Source organism: Podarcis tiliguerta (assembly GCF_965153285.1).
Source record: "Podarcis tiliguerta genome assembly, chromosome: 10".
Classification (NCBI taxonomy): domain Eukaryota; kingdom Metazoa; phylum Chordata; class Lepidosauria; order Squamata; family Lacertidae; genus Podarcis; species Podarcis tiliguerta.
The window spans coordinates 63,657,220-63,672,144 of NC_139543.1; the positions used below are offsets into that span (position 1 = coordinate 63,657,220).

General features: G+C 43.2%; 2 protein-coding genes across 19 annotated transcripts in view; one reads left to right on the forward strand and one right to left on the reverse strand.

Moving 5' to 3' along the window:
* The window catches only part of LOC310659256 (uncharacterized protein), a 516,050-nt gene that overhangs the window by 429,115 nt on the left and 72,010 nt on the right, over positions 1 to 14,925 (forward strand). The window lies entirely within an intron of this gene.
* The window catches only part of CELF2 (CUGBP Elav-like family member 2), a 523,411-nt gene that overhangs the window by 406,953 nt on the left and 101,533 nt on the right, over positions 1 to 14,925 (reverse strand). For all 18 annotated transcript variants that reach the window (XM_083402110.1, XM_083402120.1, XM_083402090.1 and 15 more), the window contains exon 2: positions 13,989 to 14,024. In XM_083402110.1, the coding sequence (XP_083258236.1) occupies positions 13,989 to 14,024 (36 nt within the window). The remainder of the gene's footprint in view (positions 1 to 13,988; positions 14,025 to 14,925) is intronic.

Here is a 14,925-nt window from a genome sequence, read left to right on the forward strand (position 1 = left end):
ATCTAACCACCTTGCAACTTGGGACCTCCAAAATGTTGTCATTTGTGGACCTTAAGGTCCTCCATGGGGCATACCAGGAGAGGTGGTCCCATAGGTACGTGGGTCCTAGGCAAGAAGAACAGATCAAAATGATTTTTAAAATTCGTTAAAAAAATTATGTATGTTAATATACAGAATACAAATGAACATTTCTGTGCACATGCCCTGAGATCTTCAGGTGAAGGGCAGTATCTAAATTTGACTACTACTACTAATAATAATATTAAAAATGTTCTTTAAAAGAATAACCCTAAACTATGCAGATGAATGCAAGAAAGGGATAGGGTGCTAAGCAATCACACATTCGTACAGCTTGGTTGTTTGCATAACTGAAAATGTGCCTTTTGGTCTGTGTGTGTGTGCGTGTGTTGGTTTTACCACACAGCTGTTCTTGGAGGAAGTTCCAAGCACCAGGGGCAGTCAGAGAGAGCACTTTAGGACATTAACAGCTGGCTGTTCGCTAAAATATATTATTATTTTTTATCACTGCATTCAGCATCTTCAGTGATAACAGGAAAGAAAGAAAAAACATCTCTCTGGAGGGATAGCCTTCCCCAATGTGATTGTTCTCTATTTTCCAAGACATATCTGCTTGGTTTTTTGGGCAGCTGCGGGAGGAAAAGCAATATACTATTTGTGTAGGATTTTATGCATTCAGGGAGGAAAATGAAAAAGGTACTTTTTAGAGCTGCATAACTTGTAATGTCAGTTCCTAGTAAATCGGCTTTCTAAAGAAAGATAGAAACACACACACACACACACACCTCAAATGTGCGAGCCACTACCCAGGTTGGGAGAGAGCATGCATATAAAATCAATTCATGTTGTTGCTCACCGTCAAGTCACATTGTTCACAGTCATTGATATCAAATGGGGACATCTGGGGATTCGGTTGTTCATAGCTTTAATAATAATTCATTTTTGCTGAATAAAACTCTCCCGCTGAAAAACTTCTTACTTTTTGCCTAGCTTGCTACGCAAGCCCTAGAGGTTAAGTGAAAACAAACATCTTGGACTGATGGAAGTGGCATTAAAATAAAATAATAAAAAAGGGAAGGTTGATGGGTTCTGATTTCCAAATCTGTGGTACCTGGGCGAACGAGGAGAGCAGTCAGGAGTGGATTATAGGAGAAGCCTGGTGGACTTCACTGAGCGATGAACTAACAGGAAATGGTTTGCGTTTGTTCCTTCTAGGAACTGCTGGGATCTGAGAACAGCTGCCCCACGTGGTGAATCACTGAACTGCATGTGGCAGCTCCTTAATGTTTCCAGTATGTTTCTGAGCACAGGACAAAGGTTGGTGCTGACCTTTAAAGCCCTAAACGGCCTTGGTCCTGTATACCTGAAGGAGCGTCTCCACTCCCATTGTTCAGCCCGGACACTGAGGTACAGTGCTAAGGGCCTTCTGGCGGTTCCCTCATTGCGAGAAGTGAGGTTACAGAGACCCAAACAGAGGGCCTTCTCGGTAGTGGCACCCGCCCTGTGGAATGCCCTCCCACCAGATGTCAAAGAGAAAAATAACTACCAAACTTTTAGAAGACATCTGAAGGCAGCACTGTTTAGGGAAGCTTTTAATGTTTAATAGGTTATTGTATTTTAGTGTTTTGTTGGGAGTCGCCCAGAGTGGCTGGGGAAACCCAGCCAGATGGGTGGGGTATAAATGATAAATTATTATTATTATTATTATTATTATACAATCCTTCCAGGACCTTGACTGGCCCCACTTTCCCAAGCTGGCCACTGGCTCCTCCTGGACAGGAAGAAGTATAAAAAGGCTTCCTGTGCTACCTGGACCTTCCTTGAGCAATTGGGTCTTTTCTGCGTTCTGCTGTGTTTCCATATATATTGAACAGTTTGGATAATTCTGCTAAATTATCTGTTTCTTTACGATTCATTTATTTAAAAACAATTGTATGTTATCAGCTGCTCAACAGGCCATGGAAGCTCATAAACTTTGCTGGGGGGACAGTCAAGGATGTCCAAATAGCTCCTTCCAGGCCCAGTATACTTGAAGGAGCGTCTCCACCCCCATCGTTCTGCCCGGATGCTGAGGTCCAGTGCCGAGGGCCTTCTGGCGGTTCCCTCATTGCGAGAAGCAAAGCTACAGGGAACCAGGCAGAGGGCCTTCTCGGTAGTGGCGCCCGCCCTGTGGAACGCCCTCCCATCAGATGTCAAAGTGATAAATCACTACCTGACATTTAGAAGACATCTGAAGGCAGCCCTGTTCAGTTTTTAATCTGTGATATTTTACTGTATTTTTTGTTTCTATGGAAGCCACCCAGAGTGGCTGGGGAGGCCCAGCCAGATGGGCGGGGTACAAATAATATATTATTATTATTATTCCCTTAACTAAGAGCCAATGCACCTTTTACAGATGTCCCCCCTTAGATGTCTCAAAATATGTTTGGGTGTGCTTTAGGGATGATGGTGAATCTGATGATAACGGAAACAGAACTGGAAATTGCCTCTGGTCACTCATTTGTCCCATGTCTGGAAGAGAAATTAATTCAGTTGGCATTCCTCTACTTGTAGGTTTTCAGTCTGCAAACATTACATACTCAGTGACATTTCCCCCTTCATTTAAATTGTGTTTCCTTTGCACTGATATGAATGGTGTATAGTAGCCAACTCAGAGGGACCAAGGGGGCTTTGCCCCCCAATAAAATATTTGAGGCAGCAGCTCCAGCCCCCAGTTGATGGGCACCGCCATATAAATATTCAAATGATGTGCACACACCATGTCATGTGATCGATTATGCAACGCAGGGCTTACATGGCCCCCTGTGATATTTTATTCAAGTTGGCACCCCTAGAATGGTGGATTCCGTTATTTCATTAATTTTGCAACTTACGTAAATTGCATTAAGCAGTTGGTGGTGAGGTGAATAATGTAGCATTCGATGGAAACTGAAGTATTTGGCAGAACTGAACCGCAGCAGAATAGAAACAGCTCTGAATGAGACGAGTTGCAACAGAAATTATTGCTTACTTACACCCCTAGTGTTCATACATGCATTTTTCAAGAAACGTATTTTAGATATTCATATACTGCTTTTCAGAGGATCACAAAGTAACTTCCATACAACTTCCAAAATAATATACACCAATTAAAAATGATATAAATCAGACAAGATGAGCTACATGGGGTAGGTTGTAAGCAACAACTCTCCTTTTCTCAGGAAAAGATGGTTCCTCAGTACTTCTGTGGTGGCAGCTCAGCACTTGAGGGATGGAGAGGTCAACTTAGCTGAAATACCAGGAGCTGAATTGTAAGCAGTTTTCCAGGTTGTCTGGCCTTCTTTTTCTCTCACGTCCCCACAGGCCAAGGTGGTTTCTGAAACATTCTGTGATGGCAGGCGAAGGAGGGAAAGACCAGCTCAGCTGGAACACCAGGAACAAGATGGTGGGCAACTTTTCTGGCTGTGCTCATGCACAGACATGCAGAAATTAAATGAATATGCCTTTTGAATCTCCAACTGCAGAATAAGAACTAAACTTTCTGGCTTCGTGTAGATGGCGTGAGGCTAAATTCATTAGTGTTTGTAAAGTGTTCTAATAGTCACCAGCAGGTGGTAAAAATGGCTGCCAATTTGAATGCCAGGTAATTTGATAGGATAATTATACAGCTTACTAAAATTAGAGGCTCTTTGCCAGGAGACTTCTGAAGACTGAGGAACAATCACTAAGGATATAGTTAGGTTTCTCCAGATGTTTTAAATTCTAATGGGCAACTCTCTCTCTCTCTTGTTGCTTAAGTATTATAAATAGAATTTCAGGCGGTGATTGGCTAAGGGGCGAATTTTAACCATTATGGAAATGTGCTCTTTCTCTGGAAGATCAGGGATGACTTCTCATTGAGCATAGACGGATACAATTTTGCAAGCTTCAGCTCCACTGGTGCCAAAAACCTGCCAAATAAAATCCAAGCAAGGTATACTAGATGATTCCTTTTACTCTGCCATGTGTTGAAGGGGAAAGTAGCAAACATTTGAAGAGGGGGCTGGCCAGAATAAAAAGAGAGGAGGGTGCCTGCACCTTCGCCAGTTTGTAGACAAGGGGCCTTTTTCTCTGCGAGGTGAAGATGGTGTCTCCTCTGTCCCATGTAAACAAGCCAACTAGACCAGCAGCTGAATCTTCTTTCTATACTAGTAGTGAGACGGTGATTTCCATGGCAGCTGTGGGCAGCAGAATGGCTTAGGTGTGGCATGGAGGAGGCCATTGGGCACACATACCTCTGTCCTCTGACACCTTGGTATCCCTTCGCAAGCATCTGCTGCCCAAAACAGCTGTAGCACTCTGCCTAATGGCAGGGACGGCTCTGGGTGTCATGCAAACTTCACCTGCCAATATTCTGACATCTACAGAACAATTAAACATGCAAGAGCCCTGTCCTGTTTTGCATTTGGGCAGCCTGTCCCGAAACATGTAGTAAAACTGTTTCTCATATATACCATGCTGACATCCACACAATACATTTACAGCACTATCATACCACTTTAAACAGTCACGGCTTCATCCAAAGAATTCCGGAAGCTGCACTGGCTCCCGGTGGAGTACAGGATCAGGTTTAAGGTGCTGGTTTTAACCTTTAAAGCCCTATACGGCCTAGGACCCTCGTACCTACGGGACCGCCTCTCCTGGTATGTCCCACAGAGGAACTTACGGTCTTCAAACAAAAACATCTTGGAGGTCCCAGGCCACAGAGAGGTTAGGCTGGCCTCAACCAGAGCCAGGGCTTTTTCAGCTGTGGCCCCAATCTGGTGGAGCGCTCTGTCACAAGAGACTAGGGCCCTGTGGGACTTGACATCTTTCCGCAGGGCCTGCAAGACAGAGCTGTTCCACCAGGCCTTTGGCCAAGGCACAGCCTGACCCCCTCCTTTGGTAATCCTCATAGAACTCTAGCCCAATGGTTGCCATCAATTTGATTTGAATTAATGTTATAATGAAATGATTTTAGAATGTTGTATTATTTTATTGTTGTTAGCCGCCCTGAGTCCGGCTTCGGCTGGGGAGGGCGGGATATAAATAAAATTTATTATTATTATTATTATTATTATTATTATTATTATTTGTTAAGGGTGCTGTTGGTTGTTAGGAGACACCTGTTTCCCACCAAGAGCTAAAATTTGGAGTGATTTAACAACCAATCTTCAAAGCGACCTCTTGGAATTGGAGTTCTGTGAGGGGAATGTTGGTCTCCTAACAATTCTCAGCACCCTTAGCAAACTACAGATTAGTAGCTGTTTTTTGAAAATTGCGTTGCTCTGAATTTCGAGTGCAGTTCTCCAGTCAAACAATGTGTACAAATAAAAAGATATGCTGTGGTGAAGTGTGCATAAAAATGCACCTCAGTGAAAACACCGTGCAAAACTGTGTAATATTAAGACAGTGTTTTTCCAACTGGGTCTCCAGCTATTGTTGGACAGCAACTCCTGTCATCCTTGAACACCGATCCTGCTAGCTAGGGATGATGGGAGTTGTAGTCCAACTTGGAGAAACACTGCTTTAGGGACAACTGCTGGAGGGGGGGGGTGCATTGGTCAAAACTGCATAGAAAAATGGTTTAGTTAGAAGAAATGTTCACTCAGCAAACTATCAACAGGATTTTTTTTTTTTTTAAGAATTCACAAATTGCTGAGGGAAAGTGGAGAGCTGAATATAAGAGCAGAAAAAGAGAGAAACGGAAATCGACAGACTCGTCTATTCCTAACAAGTACAGTGGTACCTCGGGTTAAGAACTTAATTCGTTCCGGAGGTCCGTTCTTAACCTGAAACTGTTCTTAACCTGAAGCACCACTTTAGCTAATGGGGCCTCCCGCCACCGCCACGTGATTTCTGTTCTCATCCTGAAGCAAAGTTCTTAACCCCAGGTATTATTTCTGGGTTAGCAGTGTCTGTAACCTGAATATGTATATGTAACCTGAAGTGTATGTAACCCGAGGTACCAATGTACTGGGTTTTCAAAATGGAGATGATGTCAGCTTTTGCTCTGACCTGCCAAATTATTTCACACTGAACCCCAGCCTGCCAGTTCCTGCCCTGGCTCTACCTTTCTGGTCTCCATCCCTTGGCTTTGCCCATAGCAGGTGGAGCCAATCCAAAGCCAGCCGCTTTATGACCATATAAGCTGCACTAGACTTTTGTTTCAAGTGCAATGCCTTCAAAGGCTAAAATTCCCCATTTGGTCCCATGAGAACATGGGGCATTTCCCCTTGCACCATGCAAGCTAAGCATTCCACAGTGCAAAGTCAAAAATTTCATTGGACTTTCTTTATAGGATGATGATGGGGAGGAAAAACATTTTTTGTTTCGATGCTGAACTACAGAGCTGAATTTTTGATGCTGAAACAAATAAGCAAGATGGTTGTATTTTTGTCTGAAGGATTGTACTCTGACCTGTTAATTCTGCTAATGAAGATGGTTCAGAACCACAATAATAAAAAATGGGTTTAGAACAGAAATGAAACAGTCATTGAAAAGGTGTGTGGGGGGGAATTAGGCCAGATCTGTATGAAAATTTAAAGTATGCCTTTGGTACACACTTGCAAAGAGCCAAATGGAGTATACAAATCTCTAGAGATCACCAGTATAATTTCTTTATCATGTTCCATTTAAAATTTAATTATGTCGTCTACAATGAGAGGAGTCTGAGTACTCTAAATAGGTCAGGCAATGAACAGCTTCACAATATTATAAAGGTTTGCTGCGTGGAGATATTTTCCTTGATGCCCCGGTATGTGAAGGAAACCTTGTTTGCCATGAGGGGGGAAGGAAAAAGGCACACAAAGAACAGCACCAAATGCACAGGTGAATAGAACAAAGGATTAGAAGCTGAAATCCTTATTATCGACCCTCTCTGCATTGTATATCAGGAGAAATGACAAGAAAACGTAGTGTCATGGAAAGGGAAGGAACACATGATATTGGCAATAATAAGGAGTAAGAAGATGATATATTATTGGGTGAATTTCCAGTTCCATGCAGTTAAATTGCTGGGGGCTTTCTACCTCAAAATGTATGGAACTGCTAGTGGCCATTGGTAGAGCATCCCAATGCATGTTTGTGTGCTTAAACATTGGGAGGGGGGGGGAGGTCATTGTTGATGGCAGCTTTCCTTAAGAATGGAAAGTTTGAATGTGATGGTGGTGGCAAGGCCAAGGCTTTTATCTGCTCCCAATTCAGCTTACCAACCCTGCAGCTCAGTGAGTTTGCTATCGCGATGGGAGAGGATGAGAAGAACATGACCCAGATCAGATCATCTATTCCAGGGGTCAACAAACTTTTCCAGCAGGGGGCTGGTCCACTGTCCCTCAGACCTTGTGGGGGGCCGGACTATGTTTTTTTAAAAAAAATAATGATCAAATTCCTATGCCCCACAAATAACCCAAAGATGCATTTTAAATCAAAAACACACATTCTACTTGTGTAAAAACACCAGGCAGGCCCCACAAATAACCCAAAGATGCATTTTAAATCAAAAACACACATTCTACTCATGTAAAAACACCAGGCAGGCCCCACAAATAACCCAAAGATGCATTTTAAATAAAAGGACACACACTACTCAGGTAGGTTCCTGGACCGTCCGCGGGCTGGATTTAGAAGGCGATTGAGCCGGATCCAGGCCCCCAGGCCTTAGTTTGCCTACCCATGATAGTCCACACTAGACTCCGCAGTCCTAGGGACCCCCTTACAAGTCCAAGGCCTCCCCAAGCTCCTTTTAAAACTTTTCCATCTTAAAGAGCTAATTTATTCATTTTACTTACAAGCATTTATAGTGGTGCCTCGCAAGACGAAAAAAATCCGTTCCGCGAGTCTTTTCGTCTTGCGGTTTTTTCGTCTTGCGAAGCAAGCCCATTAGCGGATTAGCGCTATTAGCGCTATTGGCAGTTTAAGGGCTATTAATGCCTATTAAAGGCTTAAGGGAGTTAGCGCTTCAGAAAAAGGGGTTTTGGAGCGGAAAAAACCCTCAAAAATTTTTGTCAATTTTCGTCTTGCGAAGCGCCTCTGAAAACGGAAAACCCTTTCGTCTTGCAGGTTTTCCGTCTTGCGAGGCATTCGTCTTGTGGGGCACCACTGTATATACCACTTAAACTCTGCATCATGAAAGTAAAAACACAGCCTAAAACCAGTAAAACAGCAATACAAAAAGTATACCAATGCAAATAAATCAGCAATTCAAACATGTGAAACTGGGCCCAATCTTAGGGTTCAGGAAAAGCCCGGGCAAAAAGACATCTGAAGCAACTGATGGTTGCTGCTTCACATATGGCAGAGGTAAGGAGACTCCACAGAACAGGGGCAACTGCAGAAGACGCCTTTTGTGTGGTCATTGCCCTATGATAGCGTGTGATTTCCCCCAGGGAAGCCAAGTCATCTTTCAGGTCTACATTGAAGCAGGTAGCATTTCAGATAACCTGGTCTTTTTGGGGAAAAATAATCTTCCAGATGCTCAGATATCGGAGCAGCTAGCACACTGTCGCATGTCTGAAAGTGTCTGTCTGAAAGTGACAGGACATGATAACATTCTGTTGCACAGGAGGGTGGAACCCACTTTGCCAACCTTAGCACCAATTGAACATGCACAACCAGACATGCACACACCCTGTATCAATGGCAAGTATAAAATCCTAAGTCACCAAAGTTGTGACCCACATCAAAGAGAGCTTCTGAGCGCCCATGTCCTTTCTTTAACCTGGAAGAAGTAGAACAGAGGAGTGGGGGTCAACTACTTGTTAGAATTCCTGCTCCGTGATTGCAGTCATGGGATTGTTGTCATCACATGGTGGTATATGTTTTGACTCCACAACGTGGGAAGTGACGGAGACAGGATGTTTGTGTTACTGTGCTCCGTGAAGTGGGACTATTGTCCTTTGTTCTTTTCCTCTTTGCTGTCTGATGCTAGAGAGGGAGCCATGTTGCAGTGCTCCGTGTGTGTATATATGTAAATAAAGTAGATTAGCCAAAATGCTGAGTTGCTGAGGTCTATTACGCAACTGCACAAACTCTCCGGATCCCTGTGTGCCAGTGTCGGTTGGCATCGGTCACTTTGATGTTCGGGCAGAAGAAAGCTTTTGAAGCTCCCGAATAATCGACCAGGAGGGAGAGAACATGCCAGTTGGGCATGTGTCTCTGCCAGGGTCCTACTCAAGTGTAGGCTGAGCTCCTGACACTCTTTTAGTCTTTCAACTTTAGCTATATCTGAGATTGCTGAAGCAGTCATTTTTTTCATGATTAAGGACACTTACTGAGAATACATGTTTATCAGGATATCGCTAGCGAAGCTGGAGACACAAATCACACACAGCGCTCTCTGTTTCTCCTCTAGCAGGCTAGATTGTCCACCCAGCAATCTCCGTAGTGTTGCTCTTTGTTTTAGTAGCAACATTGGTTTGCCTGCACCCTTAGCTAATCCTTTTAGGTTTTAATTATTGTTGTTCTGTAACGGCCAGTAAGCAACAGGCTTTTCACCATCAGAATGCAACTATGATATCTTTTCAAACAGAAAACAAATGACCAATCGGTCAGAAGAGCATGCAGACAGAAAAAGCTATGTCACGTAATGAAAAGTGGCTTCCAAAAAAGGGGGGAGGCTTTTAAGAAACTGCGGATTTCCAACAGGTACAAGTGTGAGAAACAACTGTATTAATCTCAGGTGTTTCTTTGTTCTCATTTCAATAAGTCACATATTACTTATACAAATTTATTTTTCCCCCTAGTGACATGCCACTATATTTTAATTTTAACAAAGGCAAGCATTCAAAGTGAGATTAAGTTTATTAAAAGGAAGGGGAGAAATGGAAGCATTTGAAGGCATCTCTTAAAAATAAATAAATCAAGGCTTTAATTTTCTTTTGCTCCTAATTGATTTCTACTGGAAAAAAAAGACCATGTCCATTGCCAGTTAAATGCCAGCCAAAATTAGATTAACAATATCCGGTGTAATTACATATCATCATGTACAGATCTCAAAACCGTTATCCCACGACACAGTGGATGAACCTATGCGCCGTTAAATGATTAGGAAGCGATTCCAGCAGCACAGCTAGAGATTGCAACTGCTTTGAATCGTCTTCTTGAAAGAGTAGCAACAGTACCTTTGTAGCTCTGAAGAATAAAAATAAATCACAAAAGTGTCATGCTCCGACAATCATTAACTGGTAAATAAACAAAATAACTTCAGATGCCTTGCTTCAAATTGCACCAGAGTGTTCCACAACACAGATGAAGCTATCAGAAGTCTAAAAACCAGGGCAAGAGAGAGAGGGGAAACAGACAATTTATATGCAACAAGACTGTGCTCGCCAGACTGCTATCTAGGGAGGGAGGGCAAAATTGCCCAGAACTCACAAAAATAAGACAAGACATCTTATCAATATGATCAAAATCTTTAGCAAAACAAGGCCCAGCACTCTGCAGAAAGCAAGGTTCTGCCACACTTTGCACACATTCCAGCAGGAAAACAGAAGCACGGTTATAATAAATAGCGTTGTGAAAATGGTTGTTAACAAGCTGTAGTATAATTGCAGTGAGGGTATCTCTGTTTCCATGCTGCACGTTTTTCATTATGAATAAACATCAAATTGCAATACAATATTCACCGAAGAACCCCTTTTCTCTCACTCCGTCTCCCTGCCACATCATGAAGCTCATTAAAAAAAAGAAAAGCCATTTGATGGAATAATAAGGAACAGGCAAGAGTGGAATGAGGAGCAAAGCATAAAGCAAGCTTCTGTACGTATGTGAGTTTCAAGCGTTTGGTTGCTTTGCAAACGGGGCAACTTCTGAATTTACCTCCAAAAAAGCCCGCAGGTCTGTGATAGGTCCCTTCACTGGGTGTGAGGGACAAACGGCAGGCTACATTAGCACAACTTTGGGACATGAAAGAATTTGCTGGGGGTTATAAGCTGCAAAATGCAACACCAATGCTATTTCATAACCAAAACACATATATCAACAGAGTTCAGGAAGCAACATCATCTGATCCTAGGAGAGGGGTAAGGAAGCTTTTGAAACCCAAGGGCCACATTGCTTCCTGAACAGCCTTCCAGGGGCCACATGAGAGTGGAAGGTGGAGGGAGAGGGAGAAGTGAGAGGAACAACAGATTTGACTCAATCTTTGTACAGCAGGCCGATATATTCAGTGTATACAAACACATACTGTATTTTTCCATCTATAAGACGCCCCCCATGTATAAGACGCCCCCTATTTTTGGGGACTCAGATTTAAGAAAATGGGGGGAGATGGCCCAGAGTATAAGAAGCCCCCTAATTTTTGACATTATTTTTTAGGGGGGAAACCTAGTCTTATACACGGAAAAATACGGTATATAGAAATAAATGCTTCATAAGGAAATAAACAATTCTCTGACTTTTAGAAGACATCTGAAAGCAGCCCTGTACAGATAAGTTTTTAATGTTTGATGTCTTACTATGTTTTAATTTTTTGGAAGCCACCCAGAGTGGCTGGGCAACCCAGTCAGACGGCGGAATATGGAATCATAGAACTGTAGAGTTGGAAGGGACCACAAGGATCATCTAGTCCAACCCCCTGCAATGCGGGAACCTTTTGCCCAACGTGGGTCTCGAACCCACAACCCTGAGATTAAGAGTCGAATGGTCTACCGATTGAGCTATCCCTTGGAAAGAGAGGTGGGAAACAGAGGAAGCCGCCTTACACTGAGTCAGACCATTGGTCTATCTAGCTCAGTAGTGTCTACACGGACTGGCAGCAGCTCTCCAGGGTTGCAAACAGGGGAATCTCTCCCAGTCCTACCTGGGACTGAACCTGGGACCTTGCGTAGGCAAGGCAGGTGGAAGCATGACAGAGGCTTCATCAACATGGTGAATAATCCTTATTCCAGTGTCTGCAATTTGTTTTAACCCTGAATTTTACATTGTTGTTACCCGCTTCACGACCTGTTAGTAAAGGCCATGTAATACCATATTTACTCCAACGTTAATGCACACTTTTTTTGCCAAATTACGTTGCGAAAATTAGGGTGCACATTAGATTCGATGACACATTACATTCGAGTAAATATGGTTTTTATTGTTTATTATTATTATTATTATTATTATTATTATTATTACAGTGGTACCTCTGGATGCGAAAGGGATCCGTTTCGGAGCCCCGTTTGCATCCAGAAGTGAACGCAACCCATGTCCGCATGTCTCCGCGTGCGCAGGTCGCGATTCGCAGATTCCGCACATGCGTGTGACATCATTTTGACCGTCTGAGCATGCACGAGTGGCGAAACCCGGAACTAACACACCCTGTTACTTCCAGGTCGCCGCAGCGCGCAACCCAAAAATACTTATCCCGAAGCTACTTCAACCCGAGATATGACTGTATTATTATTCCTGTCAACTCTGGCTAATGAGGCTTTGCAGCTTTCTGAAGCACTAGAAAACCCCTTCCCCTTTGTAAAGCTAGCAAATGGAGGTGAATTGAGGATGAGCACACACAGGCTTGTGTGGAAAGTGGTGGGCTCTCCGTCATTAGAGGTGTCTAAACATACCGTATTTTTCGTTCCATAAGGCACACTTTTTTCCTCCTAAAAAGTAAGGGGAAATGTCTGTGTGTCTTATGAAGCGAATGCTGCGCTCGCTTTAAAGCAGCAAAGCAGGACAGGAGCCGCTTACACACGTGTAAAACAAGCACAGTGGGAGCCATGTAATCCCTCTGACCCCGTGTTCGGCTGCCCCATTGGGATGGGTGCGCACGTATGTGCCACCCACTTGGGATGACGCTCATGTGGGTGATGTTCCACGTCCCCACAGGCGATGTGCCACTATGCAAGTCCCTCCTTCCACCACTGGTCTTGCCAGGACAGTAGTGCCTTCCTTTGCAGAAGTGTGAAATTTGAAGGGTGGCTGTGGTTTGGTCCTTGTGTTGTGTACGAAGGTGTGAATTAGTTAGGTTGGACTTTAAATGGGAATTGAATCAGATTTCTCCCTCATTCCTCCCTCATATGAAAGCCCCCAGAGCTCTCAGCAATGAAGAAAAAGGAAGAAAGTCCCACTTCTTTTAGCTTCATTAAACCATACAGTCCTTAGATCTAAGGGACTCAATGTGGGAAGCTCATACATTTCCATTGCCTGCCCCCCTTACTAGGGGATAAAATCTCTCTTCATTTGTTAATGACAGTGATGATGGTTCTTAATGCCACTGTTGACTGCTGTTCACTTTACATAGTCGAAATACTATTCTGATATACCGGTAGTTTATTAAATAGTTTAGTACAACATTTGATTCAGAATATTTTTTTCCTCATTTTCCTCCTCTAAAAACTAGGTGCGGCTTATGGTCAGGTGCGTCTCATGGAGTGGAAAATATAGCAGTTTGGATGGCTATTTGTCAATAATTCTTTAGCTGTGATTCTTGCACTGCAGAGAGTTGAACTAGATGGCCCTCAGAATCATATCCAACTCTACATTTCAATGATTCTACAACACCTAAGGGCAACTATGCTGAATCGGGAAATAATTCTCCCTCTCTAGTCTCTTAAAAGACTCACAGGGGCCTTTGGGAAAATCCTGGTTCTTCTTAAATGTCAACCACGCAGACAAAAATCCAAAAGCAAACTGAGGTTACCAGTTAAGTGTTCCAAGCCTTAACCTAGCAGAAATTCACCCAGGATGTACTTTCTCAGGGCAGCAGGTAGCCTATCAATTAGAGAGATGCACACACTCGCTCACGCTAAATCGACCATTCCACAGAGCTGTTCTGCAACTGCGTCTATCTGCCAAATGGTCTCCCTTCCCCCCTGGAAAAAAAAATCCCCCGCATATTTTGTAACTATTGTTTCACATACAAATGTTCTCTTTTTTCCTTAAACCCTTGACAGGCTGTCTTGGATGCTTCAGTCAGAGGGTTTTGCATGTTCCCTTCAGCAGCTCCCCAAAGCCAACACACAGATTTTGGTTTAGCAGAACAGCTTGCTTACCTTGGTAGTGTTCCAGACAACTCTGTGGCGGTCTCTCTGCAAAAAGAAAAAAAAAGAGAAGATACACAGAAGGGAAACTTCGTTAGTATTTAAAAGAGCTTATTCCTAATGACTTTGGGAAGGGTAACAAGAACTTAAGACATACGTTGAAAGCAGCCAGCTTTAATTAGGGATGTTTCCAAAATTCACACTCAAATGTCTCCCCAGATTTTGATGCTCCGAAGTGGAACGGATGCATCAGGAATTAGCCTGTTTCTTATTTCCGAATTTTGTACAGGGTGTTGTTCATGGGCAGTTTGCAGCAGCTTCCTGCCTTTATTTACAGCAGCGCCATCAGGGCAGGACTTGGGGGCAGATCTTCATGATTTTACTCAGCACCATGAGCTGAGGAGTCTGCAAAGGCCTCAGGGTGGGCTTATTATATTACGAAGTAAGCAATACGCATTGCCCTCTAAGGAGGGAGGCCGCCGTACAATCAATAGACATTTACAACACAGATGCACATTATTTCAGTGCATCATTTGGGCGCCCTCTCTTGGGATGGGGAAGACATCTGATTCACTTTGCATTTCAATGAGAACTACCTAATTGGTGCTTTTCAGAAATGAATCCAAACACGGCCACCCTTCGAAATTTGCAATGCAAATTTTTGCAACGCATCTTTCCTTCTCCAAATTTTGCAATGCAGATTTCCAGCTAGGTAATGCGCACAAAGAATGCATAGACCAGGGTAAAGCGTGCAGAAAGATGCACATATTAGTGGGAAAGTATGCAAAAAAAAAAAATGCATTGTATTAGGGAAAATTCCATCACTAGGAGAAATCCAATGGTGAATTTTCATGAGGACTTTTCGAAGCAACATTTTGCGAACTGCTGTGGAAATGAGAAACCAAAAGAAACCAAAATTGTCAGCTTCACCCTTTCCAAGTCCTCTCCT